This window comes from Desmodus rotundus, chromosome 9 (assembly GCF_022682495.2).
Source record: "Desmodus rotundus isolate HL8 chromosome 9, HLdesRot8A.1, whole genome shotgun sequence".
Lineage (NCBI taxonomy): Eukaryota > Metazoa > Chordata > Mammalia > Chiroptera > Phyllostomidae > Desmodus > Desmodus rotundus.
In genome coordinates this window covers 71,818,810-71,846,215 of record NC_071395.1, presented here as the reverse complement: position 1 = coordinate 71,846,215, position 27,406 = coordinate 71,818,810, and the positions used below count along the sequence as shown (strand labels likewise).

General features: G+C 50.0%; 2 protein-coding genes across 4 annotated transcripts; both read left to right on the top strand.

The window, feature by feature from the left end:
- The first annotated feature begins 2,558 nt into the window (after positions 1-2,558).
- Positions 2,559-15,675, top strand: WRAP53 (WD repeat containing antisense to TP53). Of its 2 annotated transcripts, none has more exons than XM_024565123.4 (10): positions 2,559-3,217; positions 3,428-3,526; positions 3,766-3,877; positions 13,297-13,385; positions 13,588-13,678; positions 13,784-13,916; positions 14,485-14,693; positions 14,890-14,993; positions 15,153-15,282; positions 15,403-15,560. In XM_024565123.4, the coding sequence occupies exons 1-10, from the start codon at positions 2,814-2,816 to the stop codon at positions 15,412-15,414; spliced, it is 1,383 nt and encodes a 460-aa protein (XP_024420891.2). In that variant the 5' UTR covers positions 2,559-2,813; the 3' UTR covers positions 15,415-15,560. The 2 variants fall into 2 exon arrangements, with proteins under 2 accessions (XP_024420891.2, XP_024420890.2); XM_024565122.3 differs by having other exon boundaries at positions 2,560-3,217; positions 15,153-15,287; positions 15,403-15,675.
- Positions 15,676-17,084: 1,409 nt separating this feature from the next.
- On the top strand, positions 17,085-23,425 carry EFNB3 (ephrin B3). 2 transcript variants are annotated; one of them, XM_045199361.2, is made up of 5 exons: positions 17,085-17,834; positions 20,013-20,305; positions 20,478-20,570; positions 20,683-20,787; positions 22,373-23,425. In XM_045199361.2, exons 1-5 carry the CDS (start codon positions 17,713-17,715, stop codon positions 22,633-22,635), a joined length of 876 nt encoding a protein of 291 aa, XP_045055296.1. In that variant the 5' UTR covers positions 17,085-17,712; the 3' UTR covers positions 22,636-23,425. The 2 variants fall into 2 exon arrangements, with proteins under 2 accessions (XP_045055296.1, XP_024420893.1); XM_024565125.3 differs by having other exon boundaries at positions 21,245-22,506.
- Positions 23,426-27,406: the final 3,981 nt, after the last annotated feature.

Genomic DNA, 27,406 nt, shown 5'->3' with positions numbered 1-27,406 from the left:
CCGAAGTTGAAATGGCTTAATCCAAAACCGGATACGAGAGTTGTTTCTCCGTCACAAATGACCCGTTGTTACACTCTTTCATTGTTAATTCTCAAACGTACCCATTCGCGAAAATGCCCAGGGTTTGCCCACCTGTGCACACTTCAAAAAAAAAAAAAAAGTCCCCACGCAATGGTAGCGTCCGCCTAGATTGGAGTCCCTCGGGTTGGAGCACACCATTCGAAAGGGGGAGGGACTGAAGTTTCCATCAAAACAAATACTTTCCCTTCCTTTCCAAAGCCGCAGTTAAGCACTCCAGGAAGAAAACAAGAAGTAGGGGAGGGGGTTATCAGCCTTCTCCCGCAAGTAATTGGAATCAGTCTGAAAGATATTTCCTCTTCCTCCTTCCCTCTCATCAAGTAAATGAAATGAGCTGCTCCGAAGAAAGAAACCGGAAATGGTTCTGCAAGTGGCAGAAATGTGAATATAGAGCCAAACAATAACAGGGCTTCCGGGGCTCTCAGACCAGGATAACCCCTGGTTTCGCGGGTGAACCTTTCGTTTAGCACTTCCCACTACCACGACGACGGTATTTAATTGGATTTTCTCCATCTAGCGGAGCCGGGGGCTGGTTGATAATTTATTCCAGGAAAGACAAAGGTCCGGAAGTCATGGGACCTCGCTCAACAGTATGGGCTCCCAGATCACCCCAAGTAATATCAGAATGTAGCCCGAGATTCTACCAGAATGCTTTGTGCTTTAAAGTCTAGAGCCCTGAGTTCCGAGATCCTAAAGTCTCAGACCCTGATGCTTTGTGCATCTTATTTCAGGATTCCCTGCAGCCGGCACTGGGATGGGAATGGGAATGGGAATGCGTAGTAGGTAGGGAGAACCCCTAGGCCACCAGGAATTTCCCCAAAGTTCTACTTCCCCGCCCAGGTGTTCAGGTTTGTGTTCGGCTGTTCTTAAAATCCCGTTAACTACACTCAGGCCTCCCAACACTGCAGCCAAGCTTTTATCTGCACCCCCTTCCCCAATCGCCAAGTCCCCAGCGCCCAATCTCCAGCTCCTACGATTCTCCCTAGCTGAAAATACACAGAACCGAGAGCTCATGACTGAGAGGAATCACCACGCTCAGTCAATAGCTTACCTGAACCCCAGGGGAGCGTATCACCGCCCTGGGAACTACGCTACGAAACCGGATACCAGGTGATCCCGGAGGCTGAAAGGACACCTGCGTTCAGGACCGTGGCTACTGACTTTTGAGCTCTAAACTTTTAGCGCCAGTCCGAGCACATGGGAGGGGGAAATCCCAATCCCAGCAACCCCCGCGAGACTCCTGGCACAAAGCTGGACAGTGGCCATGACAAGTAAGGGCAAGTAATTTGCGGGAGGGCGGAGGCAAAGGGGAAGGAAAGTGGGAGAAAAGGGTGCTGAGAAAGTCAGAATTCCCCCCCTGACCTTATTGGTGCTGTAGTTTCCGACATGTTGGGATGGGGAAGTTAGATAAGCCAAAGTCGTGAATATAGAATTGGTGGAAACCATTTTGGAAGACTCCTGGACTCCTGCCACTGTGTCAAATATGAAGGTGAAACGAAGAAAAAGCCCTTATACTTGCCTTTCCCTCTGCCTGGTAGACTCCTCTCCCAGATAGCTGGATAGTTTCTTCTCAGCTTTTAGGAAGGTCTTAAGATCCGATCTAATGTATTTCCCTCAATATTCTATATCACACCGTATTTTTTTTAAAGGATTTTATTTATTTATTCTTAGAGGGGAAGGCAGGGAAGAAGACAGGGAGAGAAACATCGATGTGCGAGAGAAACGTCCATCGGTTGCCTCTCTCACGCCCAACTGGGGACCTGGCCTGCAACCCAAGGATGTGCCCCGACTGGAAATCCAACCAGTCCTGCATATTGGCAGGCCGGCGCTCAATTCACTGAGTCACACCAGCCGAGACACCATCTTTTTTTTCTTCTTTCTAAATGGGGTAATTTAATTTTTAATTTTTATTTTATTGTTTATTGTTGACAGCATTACAGATGTCCCCCAAACCCCCTTTGCCTCCTTATAAAACCCCCGCCCCCATATCACATCGTGTTTTATCTTCACAAGCCTTATTACTATCTGAAAAGATTTGTTCCCTGCCTTGAATACACAGCAACGAAAGCCTTAGCCTCCTATCTTATTCAGTATTGTATCTTCCAGTGCCTAGTACAGCACTGGGAAGACCTTGGTAATAAATATTTATTGAATAAGTGAAGAGACGGGAAGTGTGAAGAACTTGGAGAAGAAGCAAAAGTTCACAATCTGTCAAATACAACATGGCGCTAGCGCCCTCTTCAGGTGAAGTGGTGAGCAGGTGCTTTAAAAATAACCGCAGAAGCTCAGGCACTTCTTGTCCAGGAACGATCTTTCAGATTAAAATTCCCAGTAGCCACTGAATGTCCCACGCTTGCAGAACGGTGAACCGTGATTTGTTACGTCCCTGTTCTGCCCCTCCCTTGGGTCGCCCGCGAAATCTGATCTGAGATGCGGGGTCCAATCGAAAGGTGGGCCCAAATCCCGCGAGAACAAGTGGCACGTAGAGACCAATAGAGCTAAGGTTCGCAGTGCTTCTAACACTGGTGTCCCCCTAGTTAGTTTCGCCTTCCGGGGTCTTCTGCCTTCTTCCGGAAGAAGAAGGAAGGTACAAGTGGGTTTCTTCAGTCGGCTTCCCGGATCCTTGCGAACTGTGAAGCTGTCTCGACTGCTCCTCGGGCCAAGCAGATAGCTCGTAGCCAGTGGGAAGAAGGTTGCCTGGCCGAGGCCAATGCTTGCCGCTCTTACTCTGCAGTATGAAGATGCCGGAGGCGCCACCGTCGGCTCCCGACTGCTTGTCTTCAGACCAGGCCCCAACTTCAGCCCGTCTTTCTCCTCAGGCTTCCCAGGTGGATGAAATTACGGACCCAGAGCTGATGCCACTGCCATCCGATGGGGAAGATCCGCCCCGTGTGTTCCCAGACCCCATGGCTAGCTCAGCTGTGTCCCAAGAGCTGGGGGAGGGGGACCCAGCTTCTCTCTCCACTTCCCTGGAAAGAGGGTTTGGAACTCCTAGTCAGTTGAGCTCTCGAATCGAGGAGCAAGAACTTTCTGAAAATGTGAGCCTTCTTGCAGAGGAAACGAACAGGGCAGAATTGGGGCCTGGAGAAACCATGGAAGGTGTGTCTGCGGAACCTCTTCTTGAGGATGAGGATTCCACGTAAGTGGTGATGGTAGTTGACTCAGGAATCCGAGGAGATTGGAAGTAAGTGGTGATGGTAGTTGACTCAGGAATCCGAGGAGATTGGAAGTGTGAGATGGATGGAAGTATGAGATATATCTTATCCTTCAGTCATTAGTCCTTATTGTCCAGCTTATTTCCTCTTTGCTTTGGCGACTCAGGTTTGTTGTCCCCCCATCTTCCTTGCAGCACTTGGAACTACAGCTTCTCCCAGCTACCTCAGTTTCTCAGTGGCTCCTGGTCAGAGTTCAGCACCCAGCCCGAGAACTTCTTGAAAGGCTGTAAGTGGTAAGGAAAATAGGGCAGAGAGATAAACACACCGAGGTTTTCACTTTAAAATACCGCAATTATGTGGGAGTAAGAGTAAGAATCCCTCCTGGGCTGTACTTCAGTTTCACCTAGGATAGTGTCTTCGACTCCCTTCAAGGTCTTGGGGGGCTTAGCAACCCCAGAGATAGGCTTAGCTCTAGTCCTAATACTTGGAAAATGTAGGTCTGCCCAGCTTTCTAACTCTTGCTTACTCCTAGGGCCCCCGATGGTTCCTGCATCTTGACCAATAGTGCTGATAATATCTTGCGGATTTATAACCTGCCCCCAGAGCTGTACAATGAAGGGGAGCAGCTGGAATATGCAGAAATGGTAAGGGTAAGGGCTAAATCAGTCCCTTCATCCTTCATCAGACACTGAACATTTTCTTCTTTTTTCCCCAAAGATTTTATTTATCTATTTTTAGAGAGAGAGGAAGGAAGGGAGAGGGAGAGAAACATTGATTGGTTGCTTCTCGCCTTCCAACAGGAGACCTGGTCCAGAACCCAGGCATGTGCCCCAAACAGGAATCAAACCAGCCCCCCCCCCAGGCCCTGCTCAATCCACTGAACCACACTGGCCAGGGCGGACACTCCATTTTCTTTATCACGAATTTCTATAGGTAGCATTTTCTAGCCTGAATTCTGAAATCATTTAAAGAGGTGTTTGTTCTGCCCCGACCTGTGTGGCACAGTTGGTTGGGCACCCTCCCAGAAAGTGCAAGGGACCCTCCCACAAAGTGAAAGGTCACGTGTTCAATTCCTGGGCAGGGCACGTTCCTTGGTTGCCTGTTTGGTCCCCAGTTGGGACACGTGCAAGGGGCAGCTGATCAATGTGTTTCTCTTACATTTTCTCTAAAAATTAATAAAAGTGTAAAAAGTTAAAAACTAAAAAAAACCCCAATACAATAGAGAGATGTTTGTCCCTTCTAGTCAGGAATATGTGTTTTCCATAAAAGAATAATGTATTTCTCATGACAGTACTTAGTTGACTTACAGGGTTTTTTTTTAATTTTGAGAGGACATTTATTAAAGTTGGTGACAATGAAACAAGGAAGGTCTTAAGATAGAAGAAGCAACAGGAGAGAGCCTAGGCGGGGCTGCTTTGGCTCACTGGAAAGTCATAGACAAGGGGCCTTGGGCCCTGGCCTGGTAGTTCAGTAGGTTAGGGTGGCATCTGGATATGCCAGGGTTGCGGGTTTGATCCTTGGGCAGGGCACATATGCCATTGAATGCATAAATAAGTGGAACAACAAATTGATGTTTCTCTCTCTCTTCCCCTTCTTCTCTCTTTATGAATCAGTTAAAAAGGGGAGGGGCCTTGCAGACAGGTTCAGGGGTGATGAGCTGCCCCGGAGGAGCTGCTGCTGCCCATTGCTCCCCTGGTTGCACGTCTCCTGGGGACCCTTAGAGTTTAGGAGATGCATACCTGAGAGAGAAGAAAGATGTGGGTGAATGGAGAGGAGGGAGAGTGGCGCCTACAGATGTTTATTGAACAATTACCAGTGTGTCAGTTACTGTTTGGTGGTAGGATAGTGATGAATGAGACAGATGAGCTGGTTTACTTTCTTGTTTGGGAGATTGACAACAAACATGTAAACCAATAAATAATCAAGTTCATTACAGATTATGATAAATTCTGTGAAGGAAATAAACAATGAAGAGAGACTAAGGAGAGGATATGATTTATATAAAAGGGTCAGGGTGGGGCCCTCTGTAAATGAGACATTTAAGCCGAGACCTGAAGGATTGTGAGATCAGTCATGTGAAGAACGTGGAAAGAGCATTCCGCGGAGAGTCAGTGCTCTTCCGAAGACCTGGGAAGGAGCTATGTGTGTTGAAGGAGCTGTGTGTGTTCAAGGAACAGAAAGGAGGAGACTTGACTTGGGTGGTGAATACCCAATACAGTGTACAGATGATGTGTTGTGGAATTGTGTACAGATGATGTGTTGTGCACCTGAGACCTGTATAATTTTGTTAACCAGCGTCACTGCAGTAAATTCAATAAGAAGAAGAAAGAAAGAAGGCCAATGTGACTGGGCTGAGGCCAGTGAGGGGGGAAGTGTGCTGGGGCTGGAGAGATGGCTAGTAGCCACATTGTTTCAGATCTTGAGAGTAGGTCATTTGGAGTTTATTTGAGAAGCCATGGGAGAGTTTTAAAATATAAGAGTGAGATGATGTCTGAAGTTTAGAGAACAGATTTTGGGTAGGCAATGGCGAAATCAGGAAGACTCATTAGGATGCATTTTTCATAGTCCAGGCAAGAAATGATGGTGGCTTGGGCTGGGGCGGTGTCAGGAGAGATGGAGAGACGTGGATGGGTTCGAAGTATATTTTGTAGGACTTGGAGGTCAATTGGATGTGAAGGTGCAGGGAAGGAAGCAATCAAGGCTCATGTCCAGGTTTTTGCAGCTAGGTGGATGGTGTATGATTTACTTAGGAGGAAACAGGGATGTAAAAGGTACTGGGACAAGTCAAGGGTTTTTAGATACATTAAATGTGAGATGTAAAATTAAGGGAAGAAATCAGGGCTGGGGATATACTTTGAAAAGTGGTAGAGCATGTAGGTAAGTATCTTGTGTCTTGAGCATGGATTCCGCCTCAGCAGAGAGTGGAGATGTAGAAGGAGAAGGCTCAAGCAGTGCCCTGAGTGTTCTAGCTCGTGGAAGTGGAGCGCAGGAGAAATTACAACAGTGGAGGCAAAGAGTCATGTCTGTTGCTGTTGAGAGTGAGGCAAATTAAGAGAATAACCCAAGAAGACATTAGCGAACTTGACATTGGCACTTTCCGAGGAGTGATGGAGGCAGAAGCCAATTGGAGTGGGTATAAGAGGAGATATAGACAATTCCTTGGAAGAGTTTTCTTGTGACAGGAAACTGAGAAATGGAATGGTGACCAGCGTGAATGTGGGTCCAGAGAAGGGCTGATGGGGTGCCCCTGTGTTGTCAGGGAGAACTCCAGTAGACAGGAGTTGATGTTCTAGCAGAGACGGTTAACAAAGCTACTGAGCAGGTGGGTGAAGACAGTCTCTAGAGCACACTCGGGGACTTTGACAAGTGCAGGATCCTTCCTTGTGGTAGAAAGAAAGGCAGAAGATGCGTTTAGAGGCACCTGCTTGGTGGTTGGAAGATTTTGGTGCCGCTGTCTGTCGGCTTTTCAGTGAAGCGTAAGGGGAGATTATCAACTGAAGGAAGAGGGTCTGTGGTGAGAGAGCAGACAGTGTGAAGGATCGGTCCTGGAGAAGGTCAAAACCACCAAGAAATGTGATTGATGTGCGCGCTAGAAATTTTTTGCCAACCATTTAAAGTCCACCCAGCTAGCATGGTTATACATTTTTCCCTAATAGGTTAACCGACTGTAGTTTCTCTGGAAAATGGGAATGATAACAAAAATGGGGAATGGTGACCTACCTCCCACAGTTGTGAGAATTAATGTAAAGTTTTTCAAACAGTGCCTGACATGTGCTAATTAATTACTCAGTGAGCCGTAGTAGTCACTGATACTGGTTGAGTGCTAACACGGAGGACGGTCTGGTTGGCGTGTCTTGAGTGGCTGCAGGAGTACGCGTGTAGTGGTTGTCTAGAATGTGAGGTGGGTAAGGAATGGATTGGAAATAGAGTTTTGATGAAGCTGAATATGGGAATTGTGGTGGTAGAAATGGCAGACCAAGTGAACGGGATGGACTGGAGATGGTCATCAGAGATTGTGGTGGTGACAAGGCCCAGGACTCAGTTATGGTGAGTGGCTGCTGTGGAGTGAAGGCCATGGCTGTGGGCGCTAAAAAGGTTAAGCAATGGGAAAGGCCATGGTGTTGGACAGATGCATCATTCTTTCATTGAGTCAGTCATTCAGTATTTCTTTTTTAGTACATTTTATGCGCCAGACTCTGTTTTAGTGCTGGGGATTGACTAATTAACAAAAACAACAAAAGTCCCCATCTTCGTGAAGCTTATATTCTAATGTGGGAAAGAGGCACTTTTTTAAAAAAGTGGAAAATGCGCACGCGCACACACACACACACACTTGGGCTAGGGTGGTGTCCATAGGGATGGAGGGGTGTGGAGGGATTTAAGTCCTATTTTGTAGGACTTTGAGGGCAATTGAATGTGGAGGTACAGAAAAAGAAGCAATCAAGGATAATGTCCAGGTGTGTATATATATAATATAATATATAGATGGCACTTCTTCATGGCACTTATCAGATATATATATGCACACATATGTGTATATATATACACATGTGTGTGTGTGTGTGTGTGTGTGTATCTGATAAGTGCCATGGAGAAAAATAAAGCAGGGAGAGGATTGAGAGAATGAATTACAATTTTAAAAAGGTGGTCGGGAAAGACCCCACGATTTAGGTGACATTTGAGCAGAGACCTGAAGGAAGGAAGAGAGTGAACCAAGCTGATATTTTGGGGAAGAATGTGGTGGGCAGAGAAAATAGTAAGTTCAAAGGCCCAGTGGAAGTGTAAGTCACCAAGAATAACCAGGAGTACCTGTGGGGAGTGAGACAGTGGACCAGGAGATAAAGTCTCAATGAATGAGGTAGGTGACAAAAAGTGGGGAACTAGACTGATGGCAAGACTGCAGAGAAGCTAGAGTTTGGAGAAGGGAAAAGATTTGGAGATTACAGTGGGGAGCACAGTTGACACTCACCTCCTGTCATTGAGGTGAGAATTAAAGAAAGTCTTGACGGCTTCCTTAAGAAGGATGCCATCTCCCGCGGTGGTCCTGAATGCTGACCCCCATATGCAGCTCTGTAAGACTGGAGTCTGCAGACGTTTGAATTCTCAGTGCCAAGTGAAAAACACTTCAAGCCCTGGTTCCTGGATCAGAAACCAGAGGTGTCTCAGGGCCAGGAGGCCGTGGTGCAGCCATCCTGAAAAAATTCAAGAGCACGGACAGTTAGATGAGACCCTAAATACATGGGAGACTGAGAATTTATTGTGCAAACTCATTTAAAAAAAATGGGAATGTTAAAAAGGGAAAATGTCATCATTGACCACTCCACAAAATTCAGCCCTTTAAATTTTCTGCATTTTTTTCCAAGTTCTGTACAAGTACTGAAGCTTTTTATGTGGCTGTAATCCTATAGTAAATGGTTTGTATACTGCTTTTTTCTATTTAATAGGTATATCCTAAATGTTTTTCATGGTGCTGCAGTCTTAATGGTGTGTGATAGTGAGTGCCTATGATAGATAGTTTTCTTACCTATTCCCCTGTTTTGGATATTTGGGTTGTTTCCAAGATATTTATATATAAATTATTCAGTGAAGATCTTCATGTGTTTTGATGGAGATTCTTTTTTTTTCTAAAAATTTTTAAAAAGACTTTATTGATTTCTTTTTAGAGAGAGGGAAGGAGAGGGAGTAAGAGGGAGAGAAACATCAATGTGTGGTTGCCTCTCATGCACCCCCAGCTGGGGACCTGGCCCACAACCCAGGCCTCTGCCCTGACTGGGAATCGAAGTGACGACCCTTTGGTTCGCAGGCCAGCACTCAATCCATTGAGCCATAGCAGCCAGGGATGATGGAGATTGTTTTTATAAGAGAAATTTTATGAGTAAGAAATAGCCTGGATCAAGGAGGAGGAAGAGGGTAGAAGGGGGGATAAATGGTAATGGAAAAAAATGCAATTAAAGAAAAAATTAAAAAATTATAATAAAAGAAAAGAAATACCCTGGGTCATATAGTACCAATATTTGTTTTGTGTGTGTGGTTTTTTTCCTCGATCTTAAGGGGACTGCTTACAGTTTTTGCCCATTGAATATGATGCTGGCGGTGGGTTTGTCATATATGGCCTTTATTATGTTTAGGTATGATCCCTTTATTCCCACTTTGCTGAGAGTTTTTATCATAAGTAGTTGTTGGATTTTAGCAAAAGCTTTTTCTGCATCTATTGATATGCTCATGTGGTTTTTATCCTTCATTTTGTTTATGTGGTGAATCACATTAATTGATTCGTGAATGTGGTACCAGCCTTGCATTCCCGGAATAAATCCCACTTGATCATGGTGTATGATCTTCTCGATGCATTCGGTTTGCTAATATTTTGGTGAGGATTTTAGTATCTGTGTTCATCAGAGATATTGGCCATAATTTTCTTTCTTTGTAGTGTCTTTATCTGGTTTTGGAATTAGGATAATGCTGGCCTGTGTGTGTGTGTGTTTTCCAAGTGGATTTTAGAGAGAGAAAAGAAGAGAGAAAAACATCGATTTGTTGTTCCACTCACTGGTTGGTTGAAATATGTTCCCTGACTGGGGAGTAAACTCGCAACCCTGGCATATCCGGACGCTGCTCGCATTGACTGAGCTACCTGGCCAGAGCTGTCCTGTGTGTCTTGTGATGCAGATACTCCATTTGTTTTCATAGTTTTTGTGGGTTTTTTAAAAGTGTTGTTAGCATTGTGAGTGTTTTAGTTCTAACCCAACCTTACTCATTGAATATTTTTAGTTTTAAGGTTTAGTATTTCGAAATGGACAAAGTTTATACAGGTAGGGAAGTTGGAGGGCATTTTTTGGTTCGATCCCTGGTTGGGGCACGTGGCTGCGTTGCCGGTGTAGTTCCTGGTCAGGGTGCATCTGAGGGGCGGTCAATCAGTGTTTCTCACATCATTGTTTTTCTCCCTCTCTTCCCTTCTCTCTAGATAAATAAAATCTTTTAAAAAATTATTAAAAAAGAGAGTTCTTTCACATCAGTAAGAAAAAGACAAAAGCCTAACAGAAAAATGAACAAAAAGTGAACAAAAAAATTATGAAAAGGTGTACTTAAATTGCTAATAAATCTATATACCTGTAGCTGCTTCTTCCCAACATAGTTTCCCAATAACTCTTCTCCCTTCTCTATCATTTGTCGGACTCCTGTTCCTAACTCCCTGGTCTCTTCTCTGAGGACTTTCCCTCCCCGTGGCTCTTGCCGGAGGCTTTTACTTTCTATTTGCTTTTTCCAGAGAAGACTGTACATCCCATGTGCCCTATATATTTCATTGTGGGGAGAGGGGAGCCCTCATACCCAAATGCTGTATCCAGACAATTGTTCTTTCTCTTTGTAAAAACTTTTCCTTTGAGGCTTACGCTGTCTGCTTCTTCCACTCATTAAGGATGTTGGCACCTCATAGTCCTCCTGTGAGCCCCAGGTCCTTCCACTGTGTTGGTGACCTCAGGTATTCAAACCCGAAGCCAGGGTCTCATCCTTTAATGTTTTCCCTAATCCCCCACATCCAGTTAGTGACCAAATCCCATCAGATCTGCCTAATCTTTCTAATCCATCCACTTATCTCTACTCCACTGCCTCTTTAATTCAGGGTCCTATTATTTTGGGCCTGGTGTTACTGGGAACAGTCTCCTGTCTCCATTTGCTCATTAAGACATTATTTAAAATACTAGGTGTTGGAGAAACAGTGTGAACAAGACAGATGTGATTCCTGCCTTCTCAGATAAGTATGATGCAGAGTGAGGAGCAGAGAGGGCTTATAGGAACATGGAACAGGGCACCTTGCTCAGCTTGAGGGTGTAGGGGAAGGCTTCCCTGTGGAAGAAGCATCTAAGAGACTCGAAGGATAATTAGGATTCAACCAGGAGAGGTTGGTGGCAGAGGTGGAAGAAAAATATTACAGACTTAGACATAGTATGTGTAAAGCCTACCAGTTGAGAGTATGGTGAGGTGGCACCTTCTGAGAACAGAGAGCCAAAATGGTAGGATGTAGAGATCTTAAAGGAGTGAGTACAGAGTTGAGCCATGAGTGGTGAGTAGTGGGTAGACTCCTGGTGAGGGAAGGCTTTGTAAAGAGATTGGGTTTTATACTGAGGGTTATATGGAGTTCTGAAACATTTTAAGAAGGTGACATTGTACAGAATTCCAATTTAACAAGGTCTCTAGGGCCTTCATGTGGCTGTAGTGTAGAGAATGAGGGGTGGGCAGATTGGAGTGTAGGGGTGCAGACAAGCCTGGAGAACATACAGCGTTGTAGAGAAATGCTAGCAAGAAGGCAGTGGCTTCATGTGGAATGAAGGGTATTAGACAGCTTCAAGAGAACCCCAAGAAGTAGAATTGGCAAGATATGAGAGTGAGTTGGACTGGCATGGGAAAGGAATGGGGAGGAGGAGGTGTTGTCATCAAGGCTGGTGCTCAGATTTCAGGCTTAAAAATTGGCTGTGGATTCCAGGAGGAGCAGTAGGTTTGAAGGTGGCAGATGATGGGCCCTTAAGGACAAGTTGAGTTTGAGGTACCTGTGGGATATCCAAATGGAGCTTTACACCAGGCAGTTGAATATAGGGGTTCAGAGTAGAGAAGTAGAAACTGAAGTTATGATCGGATGGCATCACCCCAGGTTCAGCAAATAAATAACTGACAAAGGACTGGTATCCAGATGATTTAAAGATTTCCTTCAAGCCCTGGCTGGTGTGGCTCAGTTGGTTGGGTGTCGTCCTGCAAGGTGAAGGGTTGCTGGTTTGATCCCTGGTCGGGGCACGTGCCTGGGTTGTCGGTTCAGTTCCTGGTCAGGGTGTATATGAGGCAGCCGATCAGTTAAAACTTCTTCCCAACAAAACTTTCCCTCAGAGGTAAACACGATCGTGAATTTACCATTCTTATGAATTTCTTTAGGAATATATTTACACAAAGAAAAAACAATGTACAGCATTGACTTACATACCTTCAAACTTAATATTAATGGTATCACTCTGTATGCACCTGTTTGTGACTGTGAGAGTTAACCATGGTGACACATTTAGCTCTAATTCATGTATTTTCGCTGCTTACTCCACTCATCTATCGTTTCCTATTGGCAGTCACCGATGTCTTTCCATTGTTTAGCTAGTGTGCTTTTTAACATTCTGGTGTACATGCAGGAGGGTTTCTCTGTAGTCTCTGCTAAAGAGGAAAATAACGGGCCGCTATGGTATGCACTTTGCCGGCTCTGCTAGATCATGTCACATTTTTTCCACTCTTCCACCAACAGCATGAGAGCACCTGTTGCTGTGCACCCTGTTGGTGCTGCCAGACTTAAATTCTTCTCAATTTGAAGGCTACGAAGTGGTATACATTTGCATTTCTTTTATTATTACTGAGGTTAGACTTTTTTTCAGACATCTGTGTTTATTAGCAATTTAAGTATACCTTTTCATAATTTTTATTCATTTTTCTATTAGGTTTTTGTCTTTTTCGTACTGATGTGAAGGAACTCTTTTTAAATAATTTTTTAAAAGATTTTATTTATCTAGAGATTGGGGAAGGGAGGGAAAAAGAGAGGGAGAGAAACATTGATGTGAGGTTGCCTCCCATGCACCCCCCACCGGGAACCTGGCCTGCAACCTAGGCACATACCCTGGTGGGGAACCGAACCATCAACCCTTTGGTTTTCAGGCTGGTGCCCAATCCACTGAGCCACACCAGCCAGGGCTGAACTATTTAATTATTTTAAAGGCTCAAATGGCATCTAGTAGGTGCTTAGTAGACATGCTTATTATGGGTTGGTTCTTTGTCTCTGGGTTGGGATATTATTTATTTTTTCTTAAGTGTTTAAAAAGCAAAAGGATGAATATGTATGACTTTTGGTGGCCCAAATCTGACATTAAAGTATGAGCTGACCTTTGACTGTTGAGATCAAGAATCTGTTCTTCATATCGACCCCATCTGCCTTCTCCAGCCTGGTTAAATGCTGACAGATGATCTCCCTCTGCCATTAAACTGCTGGAGATCCGAGTCTGCCTCCTTTCCCTGCCGGTGACCTAGGCATTCCATCTCTGTCCAGGTCCCTGCCCTTCGGATGGTGGAAGGTGACACCATCTATGATTACTGCTGGTATTCTCTGATGTCTTCATCCCAGCCAGATACTTCCTAGTAAGTGATGGCCTCTGCCTCCCCTACTACCCCGAACAGTTTCAAGGGGACCCTCTACTGAGAGGGAGTCCAGGGCTGCCTAGGGATTTTGGGAGGAGGAAAGCTTGGTATGCCCTTCAGATGTGAGCTGAGAGGGCTGGTCAGTTGGCTTCCTCCTCTTCCTTTGACAGCACCGATGTCTCGGTATCCTTGTTTTTCTCAGTGTGGCCAGCAGCAGCCGGGAGAACCCTATTCACATCTGGGATGCATTCACCGGAGAGCTTCGGGCTTCCTTTCGCGCCTACAACCACCTGGTAGGGACCTCTTGCCCAGCCCCAGGTTCATCCCGGTCCAGCTTTCCTTCCTTCAGGACAGCTAAGGCTTTGCGAGGCCTGTTTTCAGCTCTTTCCTCCCTCCAGGATGAGCTGACAGCAGCCCATTCGCTTTGCTTCTCCCCGGATGGCTCCCAGCTCTTCTGTGGCTTCAACCGGACTGTGCGTGTCTTTTCCACAGCCCGCCCAGGCCGTGACTGTGAGGTCCGAGCCACGTTTGGTAAGCATCTGTGCTTTTAAGAGAGGAAGAAAGAAAAGGGCACTGCCATGTGTAGAGGGGACTTGTGTGAGCCAGGGGACCACATGTGGGGGAGGGTCACATCGTCCTCTGTACAGCCCTGGGAGGCAGGTAGTGCCTAGTGTGCAGAGGAGAAAACAGACTCAGGGAGGGGATGAACTTTCCCGAGGCCAGCCTGCTGGGTAAAGAGCTAGTTTCCTCCAAGCCCAGTCCTTGTCAGCTGTGTACCTTTTGGTCTCCAAAATCTTAGTATCTCTAGGAAATAGTAGGTGAATCTGATTCTATTTTCCTAAAAGCCTTCAGCTTTCCATTCCTTCTGGGAAAGATTTGAGAGGGAAAAAGTAGGTCTTGGGCATTTAGATCCTTTAGGGGGATAGAAGGATCTGGGGAATATCAGAAGTCTTCATCTTGCTTGTAACAAATGGGGCAGGGGAGACATTGAGTCCTGGCGCATGGGCTCTGGGACAAGAGACAGAGGGGTACCTCTGATTAGCCTGGTTAATGTCAGGTGCTATTGCCCCCTCACCCACTTTGTTCCTTCCCTTTCTAGCAAAAAAGCAGGGCCAGAGTGGCATCATCTCCTGCATCACCTTCAGCCCAACCCAGCCCCTCTATGCCTGTGGCTCCTATGGCTGTTCCCTGGGTCTGTACGCCTGGGATGATGGCTCCCCTCTCGCCTTGCTGGGAGGCCACAAAGGGGGCATCACCCACCTCTGCTTTCACCCTGATGGCAATCGCTTCTTTTCAGGAGCCCGCAAGGTAGGAGTCATGTCCTGAGCTCCCAAAGGGCAGTAGGCAGGAGTGGGGATGTAGTCTTGACACGTTGGGGATTAGACATGGGAAAAAACCTCAACCCAAGCTTAAGGAATGCCTGTAAATCTTGAGGAAAGTGGGGATGTCTGGGGGGTTAGGGGTAGAGAGGGGTGGATTCCAGGCCCTTACTTTGTGTCTTCAGGATTCTGAGCTCCTATGCTGGGATCTCCGGCAGCCCGGTCATCCACTGTGGTCCCTAAGTCGTGAGGTGACCACAAATCAGCGCATCTACTTTGATCTGGACCCGTGAGTGACCGTGGGTCCTTCCTGCCCGGGGCCTAAGTGCCCACAGGGGTGCCCAGCTGTAGCCCAGATCCCAGCCCCTGGGTATGAGAAATTCCTGCCCCAGGGGCTGGGCATGGAATTCCTGACTCCATGCCAGCAAGCCTCTTCTCTCTCCCCCAGGACTGGGCAGTTCCTTGTGAGCGGCAGTACTAGTGGGGCTGTCTCTGTGTGGGACACCATCGGGGCTGGGCATGAGAGGAAGCCGGAGCCAGTGCTGAGTTTTTTGCCCCAGAAGGACTGCACCAATGGAGTGAGGTCATCTGTTAATTCCACAGATCTTAGGGCTCGGGTTGGAGAGGGAGGTGGATTGCTGAGGGAGCATGCATCCTCTCTCAGGGTGTTGACAGACCCTGCCCATTTCTCCCTCCAGCCTGCACCCTAGCCTGCCTCTGCTGGCCACTGCTTCTGGTCAGCGTGTGTTTCCGGAGCCTACAGAGAGTGGAGACGAGGGGGAGCAGGAGGTGGACCTTCCCCTGCTCTCTATGCGTCACGTCCACCTTGAATGTCAGCTTCAGCTCTGGTGGTGTGGGGGGGCCCCAGACACCAGTATTCCTGATGATCACCAGGGTGAGAAGGGACAGGGAGGGACAAAGGGAGGTGGAGGTGAGTTTATATAAAAATGTTTTATATGATACTAGAGTCTTTGTGTCTGTTTGGGGAGGCAAATGATGGAGAGGGCGATTGGGAGGGGTATTAGTGGGCTCCCTTGTCCAGCAGCAGTGGGGACTGGCATATTGTTCCTGAAACCAGGGTTGAGAGGTGGGACTAGGCGGGAGCCAATGGGACTGCTGAGCTTGGTGTGAAGTCAAGTGAGTGGGGGTGGGGCTTCATACCAATGACTGGCTGGTTGCTAGGCAACTTGGTAAACTGAAGGGGGGAACCTGTTTGAAATCGCGCTCCCAAGGTGGGTGGCAGGGGTCAAAGTGATCGTGGCTGAGCAGGAGTGGTAGGAGCTGTGTGTCATACTGTTGGGCGTGACTGTGTCAGACTGTGCAGACAGTGGCAGACGAGACACCCGCTCTCTGGCTCAACACTGTTTACCATCATCCAGCAGCAGAGGGACCATTACTCAACTCTGGGGGAGGGGAGCAGAAGCACCCCTCTTCCCGACCCTGGACTCCCCCAGGAGGAAGGTGACTTAGTAGCCAGAGTCAAGGACACACTTTAAAAGACTAAAGGTGTTTAAAGACAGACGTCACAGTCTGTATTCCCATTAGATGCAGGATAAGGGCGAGTCTTTGATTCAGCAGTTGTCACTGGTGTTTCTCCATTTATCTGCTCTGTCTTTGGGGGTGGCGGGGGAGTATGTTATTTACAGCGGCAGCTCCCCCCCCCCCCCACCTTACCAAACCCTGTGAAGGGGACCTCTGAAGAGACACTGTCAGCAGGAGATTTGATTTGGACCTCAAAATGGAAGGGAAGGGACTGGAGGCCTGTGACAGCTCAACAGGGGAGAGGAATGTCACCTCTGCCCAGAGGTGCTGAAAGCTAGGGTTCTTACACCCAAAAAGGCATACTCTTCCCTTCCCCCAGGATAATTGGAAACAGCCCTTCCAGCTGAATGTGGGTTTGGGGTTGTAGGTACTCCCTTTCCTCTCAGTTTCATTTCTCTCCATAACCATCAAAGAAGGGCCCAAGTTTACTCCCTAATCTCTTGCTTTTCACCCAACCCTTGATAACAGCAAAGTGTACAGGAGACTGGCAATGAGTGGGAGTTCAGCAACCTGGGTTTGGTTTCTGGCATTATCCCAGACACTATGACCTTGGGCAAGACCCGGGACCCCCCTCAGCCTCAGTTTCTTTATCGCTGCAATGGGGATCCTTTAGCTCGTCCCTCCCACCTCACACAGGTGGTCGTGATGATCACTCAGCGCACTTGAAGTGCGAAGCCTTCAAGGTTATCATTCTCTCCAGACCGCTCCGGAGCAATGGTGTTGTTTTGGGATGCGGAGGCTGCGGGAGCGAAAGGGGCTGGGTTCCTGGGATGGAGAGGAGACGAGCCTTTCCGGATCTGAGACGAAGATTCCTAGCGCTGGGGAGACGCAAGGGCTGGAGGGCAGACGGGCAGAAACTAAGCCAGAGACGGGAGTCGCAAAGACAAAGGGGGCGTGAGAGACCGCGCCAGGGAGCAAGGCGGCGGGAGGTGCGCTGGGCGAGGGAGGTGTGGGGGCGTGGGCTGCGGGATCCTGCCGCCCGCTCCTTCTCGAGCTCCAGCTCCGGTTTTTCCCTCCGCCATCCTCTCCCCCTCCCCGCCTCTCCTTTAACTCCCCCTCCCGGGCTCGGGACTGGTTTCCTCCCTTAGCCCGCTGCCCTCAATCCCGGCGAGGCTGGGGCTCCAGCTTGGCGCCCCCTTCTTCGCTCCCTTGTCCGGCGCTCCATGCCACCTCCGCCGCGTCCCTGGCTCCCTCAGTCCCCTACCTAGGCCCGCTCACTAATCCCGAGGTGCTGGAGCCTGGGCTGGGACATAGGAAGCCTGCAGACCGCCCCTGGAAGGGCTCCTGAGGGCTGAGCGCTCCGGAGCGGGGCGCGGGCAGAGCAGGAAGCAGGTCCGCGTGGGATCGGGGGGTGTCAGCCGCCCGGGAGGTCGGGGCAGAATAGCCAGGACAGCTAAGGCAGTCACCCCAGGGGGCGAGCGACTTTAGGGGAGTTGGTGCCCCGCCCCCCAGGCCTTGGCGGGGTCATGGGGGCCCCCCAATTTAGGCCGGGGGGCGTGCGAGTCGGGGCCCTGCTGCTGCTCGGTTTTTGGGGGCTGGTGTCTGGGCTCAGCCTGGAGCCTGTCTACTGGAATTCGGCGAATAAGAGGTGAGCAATCTGGGCTGGGGAGACCCTACACCCTCCCGGTAGGAGTGTGGAAGGTTTGGGGACTTCGGGGGCTGAGTTTGCTGAGCTGGGAGGAGGCTGGAGGGAGGTAGCTGGTGCTCTGCCGGCAGCTGATGGGTTACTAGACAGAGGTGATCTTGGGAGCCAGATTCCTGGGTCGCAGACAGAGCTGGATGTGGGTGGTGATATCCAGGTGTTGGGAGTTTGAAGGACCCCAAAGGGCAAGGATCCGAAAGTTCACGGGGAGCCGGGAGGGCAGTGGAGTGATTATGGGGGTTTTTGGGAGACTTGCATGGTGTCGGGGGCTGGGCTTGGAGGGAGCCTGGTTAGTGTCAGCTCTCAGGAGAGCAGCTGAGTAGGTGCTGCTGAAGCGTTGAAGGGAAAGGCAGGGTGCCTCCCGCCCCAGAAGGGACTCTGGTGGAGATGGGAGGGAAGGGGGCTCAGTTTGGGGACAACTCCCCCAAGGCTCCTTGACTCTTCACACAGTCTGTTTCCCAACTCTTGCACACAGCCCTTGGTGGAACAATTTCCCAACCAGATGATAGTCCTCTGTTTCTGGCTTAGGGACTTCTTTCTGGAAGAAGCCTGGAGCCCCATAAAGCCCTTCTTTTGCCGTCTTGCATCTGGAGTCCCAAGGACTCCGTTGCCCCCTCCCCCATCCTTGCTGCAGACTCTCCCATTAGACCCTCTGTTCTATGGCATGCTTGCTTTGCTCCGAAAAAAGGCCAGGGGTCAGAGGAAACTTCAAGCCACACACGGTAGGACAGAACCCTTGGGAAGTCATCTGGGTCCCTTGCCTCCATACAGATCTCATTCCCCATTAGCAAAAGAGTTCTGTTTTGAAAAATTTCTACCTCTCTGGGGGGGCTGTGTGAGGCCCTGGAAAGAGGGTGGACTTTGGAGCTCATCAAAATCTAAAGTCTTAATCCTACCTAGCTCAGCCCTTTGAGCTGTGTGGCCTTGGGCACGTTACTTAACCTTTCTGATTTGGTATCCTCAATTCTTACAGCTTTTATGAGGATTAGAGGTAAGGTGTTAGAACACATGTATTCATTAAAGGAGCACTAGGATTATTGCCCTTCCTCTCTGTACTTCCCAGCCTCCCTCACATTTCCCTGTTCTGGCCTCCCTCCCATATCTCTTTGGGTGTAATCTCAACTGTCTTTTCTCTACTCAGTCTCCTATCCACCAACTCTCAGCTGCAGTTTCTCTGGTACAGCTTGAGGACATTAGGTTTATTCTACTAGAGTTGAGAAAAGGGAATTGGGGTGTTCTGGAGGCTCTTTGGAGGTTGGGTGGGAGAGAGTGGGTCATTTGAGAGTCTCGGAAGATACAGAGAGCAATCCCCTGGGATCCAGTTCTGAGACCCTGTCTGCCATGAATGCACAGGGAGGTGCTTCAGCCTTTGGCAGGTATTAACTGTGCTGGGCTAGTGGATGGCTGAGCAGAGGGAGATGGGGGCTTGTGTTAGAAAAGTCAAATCCTTCAATTTCATAGCAATGGGGCACTTTCCATAGAGGTCTGAGACCTGGTGTAGGGGTAGGGGGCAAGATATACTGAACAGGGAAATGTTGGGCAGGTGGCCCCCAGACCCTGGTTCCCATTAGCCCCATTTAGGGCCATTGCCAGACCAGGCATTTGTCTCACCAGGCATTTGCCTCCTGTCACATTGCCCGGTTAATGTGGGGCATTGGTCTGGATCACCCTCCCCCCTGCTCCCCCACCTTTGCCCTGAAATCTCTGAAATTTGGTGGTGGCCTGCGGGAGGGGAGGCTCTGCCCCCATGGTTGTCTGCCAAGGAATAGTGAAATCACCTGGGAGGGGTGGGCTATGTGGTTCCAGAGAGGCCAGCTCCTTGGTAACTGGCATCCTGTTGCCACGGCAACAGAGCTGATGATGAAGGGAGAGATGGCAGTGTGCATGTGGTGAGGGCAGACTGAAGAGTGCATTTGGGCACACCAAGGGGCAGGAGACCTCTGAGCCTGGCTTCCTGCTGCTTCCAGCGTGAGCTTACAGAGTGCTTAGTGCCTGCTCTATCAGAATAGACTTTTCACTCAGACAAAGGCTGTTCTGCAGGGATGTGGGACAAGGGAGGCGAAGCTCTGGGGGCCAGACCTCTGACATCTCTCCTCCTTGTTCACCTTGACCTCCTCCTCGTAGGTTCCAGGCAGAGGGTGGTTACGTGCTCTACCCTCAGATTGGGGACCGGCTAGACCTGCTTTGTCCCCGGGCCCGGCCTCCTGGTCCCCACTCCTCTCCTAATTATGAGTTCTACAAGCTGTATCTGGTAGGGGGTGCCCAGGGCCGACGCTGTGAGGCACCCCCTGCCCCAAACCTTCTTCTCACTTGTGACCGGCCAGACCTGGATCTCCGCTTCACCATCAAGTTCCAGGAGTATAGCCCTAATCTTTGGGGCCACGAGTTCCGCTCACACCATGATTACTACATAATTGGTAATGTTGGGCAGAGGGCAGGTTGAGTGGGGAAGTGCTCCTGGGATGGAGGGCAGATGAAGGAGGGGCCACCAGAGCCAAGAGACATCCCTTATACCCTCGGGTGGTGTTGGAGACAGGGTTGAGGCTAGACTTGGGATGCCAACTTCTCCCTCTGGCTCTTTTCTCCCAGCCACATCAGATGGGACCCGGGAAGGCCTGGAGAGCTTGCAGGGAGGTGTGTGCCTTACCAGAGGCATGAAGGTTCTTCTCCGAGTGGGACAAAGTGAGTGGGGTTCGGGCACATCTCCTAGAAGCTGAGGGAGGTTGGGGCAGTACCATCAAGGTCAGGGGGCTGCCGTCTCAGCTGCTTTCTCTTGGGTCTTCCCTACCTCCAGGTCCCCGAGGAGGGGCTGCCCCCCGAAAGCCTGTGTCTGAAATGCCCGTGGAAAGAGACCAAGGGGCAGCCCACAGCCTGGAGCCTGGGAAGGAGAGTGTGCCAGGTAGGAACCAGAGGTCCAGCCTCCTCCCTTCCCCAGCCTTCTCTGCTCTTGGATCCCAGCTGCCTTGCCTTCACCCTCTCCCTCCCTCTTTAGGTTTTTTTTTTTTTTTTTTAATGGGGGGATGATACAGGAAAGAGGAGCAAAGAGGATGGGAGGGTGGGAGGGAAATGGAAGCCAAATGAGGAAAAGACTCAATTAGAACTAATTAGCCAAGTCAGCGCTTCAATCAGTGCTGTCAGAGAAGTGCGGGGTGGGGGGACTCTTTGGCACAGAGCTGAAGGGCTGGACACACCTGGATTCTGAGCTAGGCTTGGAGGGGTGGAGGGGAGGTGGGGTCCCCAAGGGGCCTGGGCACTGCTGAGGAAGCCCATGGGGACCCCCAAAACTGGCTGTCCAGATGCCTAGGTGGCTCCTTCAGCCCCTCCCCCTCTTTCCTCCTTCACCCCTTCCCTGCCAGGTGACCCCACCAGCAATGCAACCTCCCGGGGTGCTGAAGGCCCCCTGCCCCCTCCCAGCATGCCCGCAGTGGCCGGGGCAGCAGGGGGGCTGGTGCTGCTCTTGCTGGGCGTGGCAGGGGCTGGGGGTGCCATGTGTTGGCGGAGACGGCGGGCCAAGCCTTCGGAGAGTCGCCACCCTGGTCCTGGCTCCTTTGGGAGGGGAGGGTCTCTGGGTCTTGGGGGTGGAGGTGGGATGGGACCTAGGGAGACTGAGCCTGGGGAACTAGGGATAGCTCTTCGGGGCAGTGGGGCTGCAGACCCCCCCTTCTGTCCCCACTATGAGAAGGTGAGTGGTGACTATGGGCATCCTGTGTACATTGTACAGGATGGGCCTCCCCAGAGCCCTCCAAACATCTACTACAAAGTATGAGGGCTCTCTCACCTGGCTCTCTTGGATCCAGCCCTTCTTGTGGTGCTCCTCCAGTGTAATTTGTGGTTGGAGGGACACTTCTAGCATCCCCTTGGCCCCCTTTGCCCCACCAGCTTCTTTGCTCCTCCTGGCTGTTGCCCTCTCCTCTACTTGTAGCATTCCTTGAGATTTTCACCGAACCATTTCCTGCCCTGTGGTTGGCCATGTGTGCCCCTCTCTGTGTTCCTGGGTCCTATTCCCTTGGGAAGGAGGCAGAGACTCAGCCACCTCTTCTGACTGTGACCCAGGGATCCTTGCTCCCCTCACCCACTGAGAGCTAGGGGCGGGAACAGTCAGTCTTTTGCTTGGCACCTCTTTCTTTCTGCCTCTCACTGTTTTTCTCTTTTCTTCTCTCTCTCATTCTCTTTCTCTTTTCTGTCTCTAGGTCTGTTCCTCTTCCCTAGCATCCTCCTCCCTACATCTCCTTTTATCCTCTTGGCTTCTTAGCCTGTGCCTCCCCCATCTCCTGGGTGGGGGCATCAAAGCTCTTCTCCTCTCAGCTCCCTCTTCTGACCTCTTATCAACTACTCCCCTGAGTCTGCCAAAAATGGGGGCCTTATGGGAAAGGCTTTGGCTGTCCACTCCAGCTCAGGGCATGGGCAGCAGAGCCTCCTTCTCCGCCCTGCCCCAGGCCTCTACATACTTACTCCAGCCATTTGGGGTGGTTGGGTCATGACAGCTACCATGAGAAGTGTCCTGTTTTGTCCAGTGGCCAATAGCAAGATACGAACCAGTTGGGACACATATGGACTTGGTCTGATGCTGAATGGGTCACTTGGGACAGGAAGTGGCTTGCTCCAGATAAGAAGTGACCAGGCCTGGACAGAAGTGGCCTGGGAAGTGGCAGAAGCAGTACAGCAGGAACTGGAAGTGCCTTCATCCAGGACAGGAAGTAGTACTTCTGAAACAGGAAGTGGTCTGGCTGGAACTCAAGTGACTTAGTCTGGGGGTGTGGGGGGAGGGCGGTGGATGGTTCTTACTCTGTGGAGAAGGGTTGGGGGGGCAGGAAGAGCTTCCTATTTCAGGAGGAAGCTGGAACTTACCGACTGTAAGAAGATTGGGTGGACTGAGGAGGATTTTCCTAGTATTCAGTGGCACTTCCCAGGATCCCCCTTCCTTTGTTCTCTGTGCTGCTTTTAAGACAGCTAAGATGACTGCCATCTGCTGTGGCAGGTCCAATTTGTCTTGTTCTTCTTCCCTTTCCATATTCCAATATAATCTCTGTTACTCAACAGGACTGCCCCATGTGTTGTCCCCGGTATCCCAGATGGCTGTCTTATTCATCACATCCTCCATTTCCTACTCTCTTCAAATTCAACACAGCTCCCTTCTTAGTGACCAAAATGGTGGCCTACTGACTGGTCTAGCTGACAGTGGCACTTAGCAACTGCCACTGATTCCATAGTTACCAGCTTATATCTTTTCCTGCCCTCTAGTACACAACCGGATGTTGCCTCAGTTTCCTCCCAGCTCAGTTTCATTAGACCAGAGCTGCCCTTGGGCACCAAGTTGGCCACCTCAATCACCAGCCACATAGTTGCTTAGTCCACCAGAGGTCAAGTCATCTCTCTGGTGTAGTTCCCAGCTTTCCCAGCTCCTTCCTGACTTTTCTAATTGCTCCATCCAGGGAACAGGAAGTTGCTGTTGCCATGGGGGAGGTGGCAGGGTGTGGCTGTCACCTCAATAGTTTTACTGTAAAAGGGAAATTTGAAGAACAAAAACCAAAAAAAGAATAAAAAACTTCAAAAGTTAATGAGAAGGCTGGAGAATGACTGGACATGAATTGGGAAGAACTGGCGGTTAGAATGGCTTTCAAGCTGAGCGTTGGAAACCAAAGGGAAGGGTAGCAAGGGGGTTGGGTTGGAGGGGTGAGGTGGACAGTGCCTTGGGGAGGGGGTGATGCGCTGGGTGAGAAGGCTGAGGAAGGCCCTCTCTGGCAGGCAGAGAGGAACCCAAGCAGGAGGGAGAGTTGCTAATAACATCCAATGGGGATGTATGTGAATGTAAGTTCACACGTGGGGAAAGCCTGAGTGTCCATTGCTAAAATCAAAGCACTGGAGACAAGGCAAATCACAGTCAGAAACAAAGTAAAAAAAAACATGTTCACATGTTAGAGTCTGTTCTCCACCATCTCTGCCTGAGACACCTCTGACTGGGCATTTTGCTTTGAGGAGAAGGGGTGTGGCTGCCCAGAAGACTAAAGCTCTTCTCTCCTGGCTCCCTGTACCCACAGCCTAGGCTCTTCTCCCTTAAAGAACCAAGGTGCCCAATCCCCGAGACAGCTCCATTCTCCAACCACAAAGCAGCCATCAGGAGCATCATTGGAGCTGGTTGGCAGGGGTCACAACCTCTGCCCTACCCGCCCCTCTCCTGACTCTAGGTCCTCTCCCGCTGTCTCCCATCTGCCTGGAGGTCAAGGGGTCCTCCTGCCCCTCCTCTGTCCAGTAGGTCCCCTGCCCCTTCCCCTGTCTGAGCGAGATGCCTGGGTCCCGAGAGGTGCAGGCACTGGTAGGAGGGAGGTTGAAAACTGGGAGGCCAGGTGCTGGGCTGTCTAGAATGTACTCTTGCCTTCCAAGCCTGCATTGGAGCTGCCCAAGGTGGGGAGGCTTGAGGGGCTGTGGAAGGGCTGGTCCCTTGCCCCTTAGTGGGGGTTTGTTGTCATGGCAACATCCCCTTCTTCACACAATGGGAAGCCCCCCTCAGCTTCCCTCGTGGATGAAGCCGACAGCCCCATCGCTGGCTATCAGCCTCAGGGACTTGGCAACCGTCACTATAGCAACCCAGAGCCCAGCAACAGGGCCCAGTGAGAAAGGGAGGGGTCCAAGACTGGGGCAGGGCTCTGTGTGAGAGGGGGCAAGGGAGCTGAGGGAGACTCCCCCTACACATACATCTAGAGACACAGGTGGAGACAAGAAGGAAGAAGGGGGGTGGTAAACATTCTCCGTGACAAACACCTCACCAAAGCGAAGACATCATAACATGCTGAGAGACAGAAAGACACGTGGGGACAGAAGCACAGCTGGGGAGAGAAACAGTGAACTCTACATAGCACCCTGGGACACACCCCCTTGGAGCACTGGTATCTGTAGACGCCCCACCTCCCCGCCCCCCAACATTAACAATACAAGATACAGCCTTCCATGCATTCAGTGACTTTGTATCTTTAGAGCTATTTGAAAGTGCTGGTGATTCTCACACAGAACAACCCATGCCATCCTATTCACTTTCTGAGGATAAATACACAAAGACACTTCTATGGTAACAATTAAAACAAAGCAAATAGAAAGGCAGGAAGGTATTCATTTGTTGGTTCTTTCATTCATTCATTCACTTACCATCATATTAAGTGTCTACTTTGTTCCAAGTACTGAATAAGGAAAGCCCCTGCTTTCAGGAAGTGCACATTTTGGTGGGGAACAACATAATAGAATTTCTGGTGATGATAAATGAGGTAAACAGAGTAACAGGCTGAAGAGGATGAAGAGTAAGAAGGAGATGCTTTAAGATTAGGAGGTCAGGAAGGTCTCTCTGAAGAGGTGACATTTAATGAGGACCCTGAAAACTGTGGAGTAATCCATGCAGTATGAGGAAGGGCATACCCAACAGAGGGAGCAGCAAGTGCAAAGCTCGGAGGTGAAATCTCCACGTGTTTGGAAATAGCTAGAAGGGATCACCTCACGTACATCCCAGGTGTGTCCTGTCCTTTCCTGGCCCCTTCCTGTAGGTCACTTAGGGTCTAGAATTCTCATTTAGGAAGCTGATCTAACTCAATTTTCTACTCCCCCCCCACACCTTTTTTCCCTGTGTGTATGTAAGATGTACTTTCTTCAACTGAATTTTAAGCTCTGGGAGGGCAGGGATGGTGATCTGAACTTGGGAGTTGTGGTATGGCTGCTGGTACGGAATCAGAGCTAGTAGGCACAGCAGAAGTGTAGAAACTGAGAGGCCTGGGGACCACAGAAGCGAAAGTTGCCCCCACCCCAACACCACAGGATCCAGGCTGTCCTGGGGGCTGTGCTGCATACAGAAGTGCAGATTTGCCATCCTTCCAAACACAAGCAGGTTATAAATGAGGTTGAGGTGTGTGTGTTTGTGTATGTGGATTATGTTGGGGGTTTTAAGGAAAATAGAGCAAAGAGTTGCAGTGGGAATTTCTGATGGGGAATCGTTGACATTGTAAACTAGAATTTCAGTGAGAATTAAAAATGAAGCTTCCTAAGGGGCTACATGGGCAATCACAAACGTGGGGTACCCCCTCCCCCAGGGAGAGTTTCCAGATCTGTAGGCAGAGTGGGAGAAATGTTGCAGGGCGGTTTGAAGGCTGGGGCTGGCTGAGATGGACTCAGAGAATTGAGTGGAAGTAGGAAAAAGGATCCAGTATAAATGGGAATGAAAGTTAGGCAGAAGTGAAGTTTGGAAGGTAGCAAGGAAGGTGAAGTCCTGAAGGGAGTTCTGTGGGGACCAGGTTCCAGGTACCCCCGATTATCACAGGGGATTATCACAGGGGATTGAAGCATTCGGTGTCCTGGTTCTTCCACTTCCCCCAACTACCATCAGAAACTTAGGCACCAGCTCCCTCCAACCCCCGAGGATGGTGGTGGTGGGGGTGAGATTGAGCAGCCTCAGGGGCGCGGCAGCTGGTGAGTGGGGAGGAATCTGTGTGCTCAGCAAACAGCAGCCTCAGTGCCCAGTGGCTGCCTCCTCCCTCATCAATCAGCCCCAGCCAAATGTCCTTGCATTCCCACCACCCCAAGGGGACTGGGGCTGGGCCAGGGTCCCCAGGGGAGTGAGATGGGGATGGGTGGGGGGGAGATGGGGTGGTGCTTGGCTTCCCATCTCTTGGCCTCTATTCTCCCTTCTCCTGGAAGCTCTCAGCTCTTCCTGTCATGGAATGACTCCTGGCTACTGCCCTCATGAGGGCGTCAGCTACAAATCACCTGTGGGGGTCTGCTGGGCGGTGGGTAAGGGAGAAGAGGGATGAGCAGGGAGGAAGAGGAATGTTCTCTGGTTCTCACGGGACTGTCCCAGGGCACAGTCAGCAGGGAGGCTGTTGGCACAGAGGCCATGTCCCCCCAGCTAGCCTCTCCATCCCTGACAGATGCTCTGCACAGCAGGCTTTGATCTCAACCCCCAGAATGTCCTCTCCTCCCACCTTCTCCTTGCCCCCGGCCCTCACTCCTAGCTTCCCACCAAGATCCAGAGGTCTGGCCCCCAGCTCACCTCAAATCTGTTGCTCCCCATTAGGGACTGGGGCTTCCAGACCTTAGTCTCGGGCTCACTCTCCCCCTCCTTAGCCCTTGCTCCCCTCAGGGACCCAGGCGTCCTGCCCACTCCCCTCACCATAACAACCATTCTTTCGGAGTTGCTTAAGACTTTAATATCATTTCATTAAGTCAGCTAGTTCAGAGAAGATTGGGGGCACAAAGAGACTGGGGTGGGCAAAAGAGGGCCAGGGTAGGGGGGAAGCAAGGGAAGAGCTCCCCTCTCTCCGTGGAGATGGCTCTGAGAAATCAAATATTGACTGTGAGAGAACAGAACTTATTAAAGCTGGGACAGGGGTGTGTGTGGGGAGCTGTGGGAATGGCCGGATGCCTGGGTTCTGAGGGTAATGAAGGTTCTGGGAGGAGGGAGAAGCCTGAGGTGGGGAGGATACAGTAAGACTGAGTCTTACTGGTACAACTCTTCTACCCCTTTTTTTTGGGAACTACTGAGT

Excerpts from the sequence above, each read along its gene's own strand:
- WRAP53 (XM_024565122.3), top strand. The coding sequence starts at position 2,814 with ATGAAGATGCCGGAGGCGCCACCGTCGGCTCCCGACTGCTTGTCTTCA. Across the intron at positions 13,386-13,587 it reads TCCCAGCCAGATACTTCCTA|TGTGGCCAGCAGCAGCCGGG; the intron begins GTAAGTGATGGC and ends TGTTTTTCTCAG. Across the intron at positions 14,694-14,889 it reads TCTTTTCAGGAGCCCGCAAG|GATTCTGAGCTCCTATGCTG; the intron begins GTAGGAGTCATG and ends TTGTGTCTTCAG.
- EFNB3 (XM_024565125.3), top strand. The coding sequence starts at position 17,713 with ATGGGGGCCCCCCAATTTAGGCCGGGGGGCGTGCGAGTCGGGGCCCTG. Across the intron at positions 20,306-20,477 it reads CCATGATTACTACATAATTG|CCACATCAGATGGGACCCGG; the intron begins GTAATGTTGGGC and ends CTTTTCTCCCAG. Across the intron at positions 20,788-21,244 it reads TGGGAAGGAGAGTGTGCCAG|GTGACCCCACCAGCAATGCA; the intron begins GTAGGAACCAGA and ends CTTCCCTGCCAG.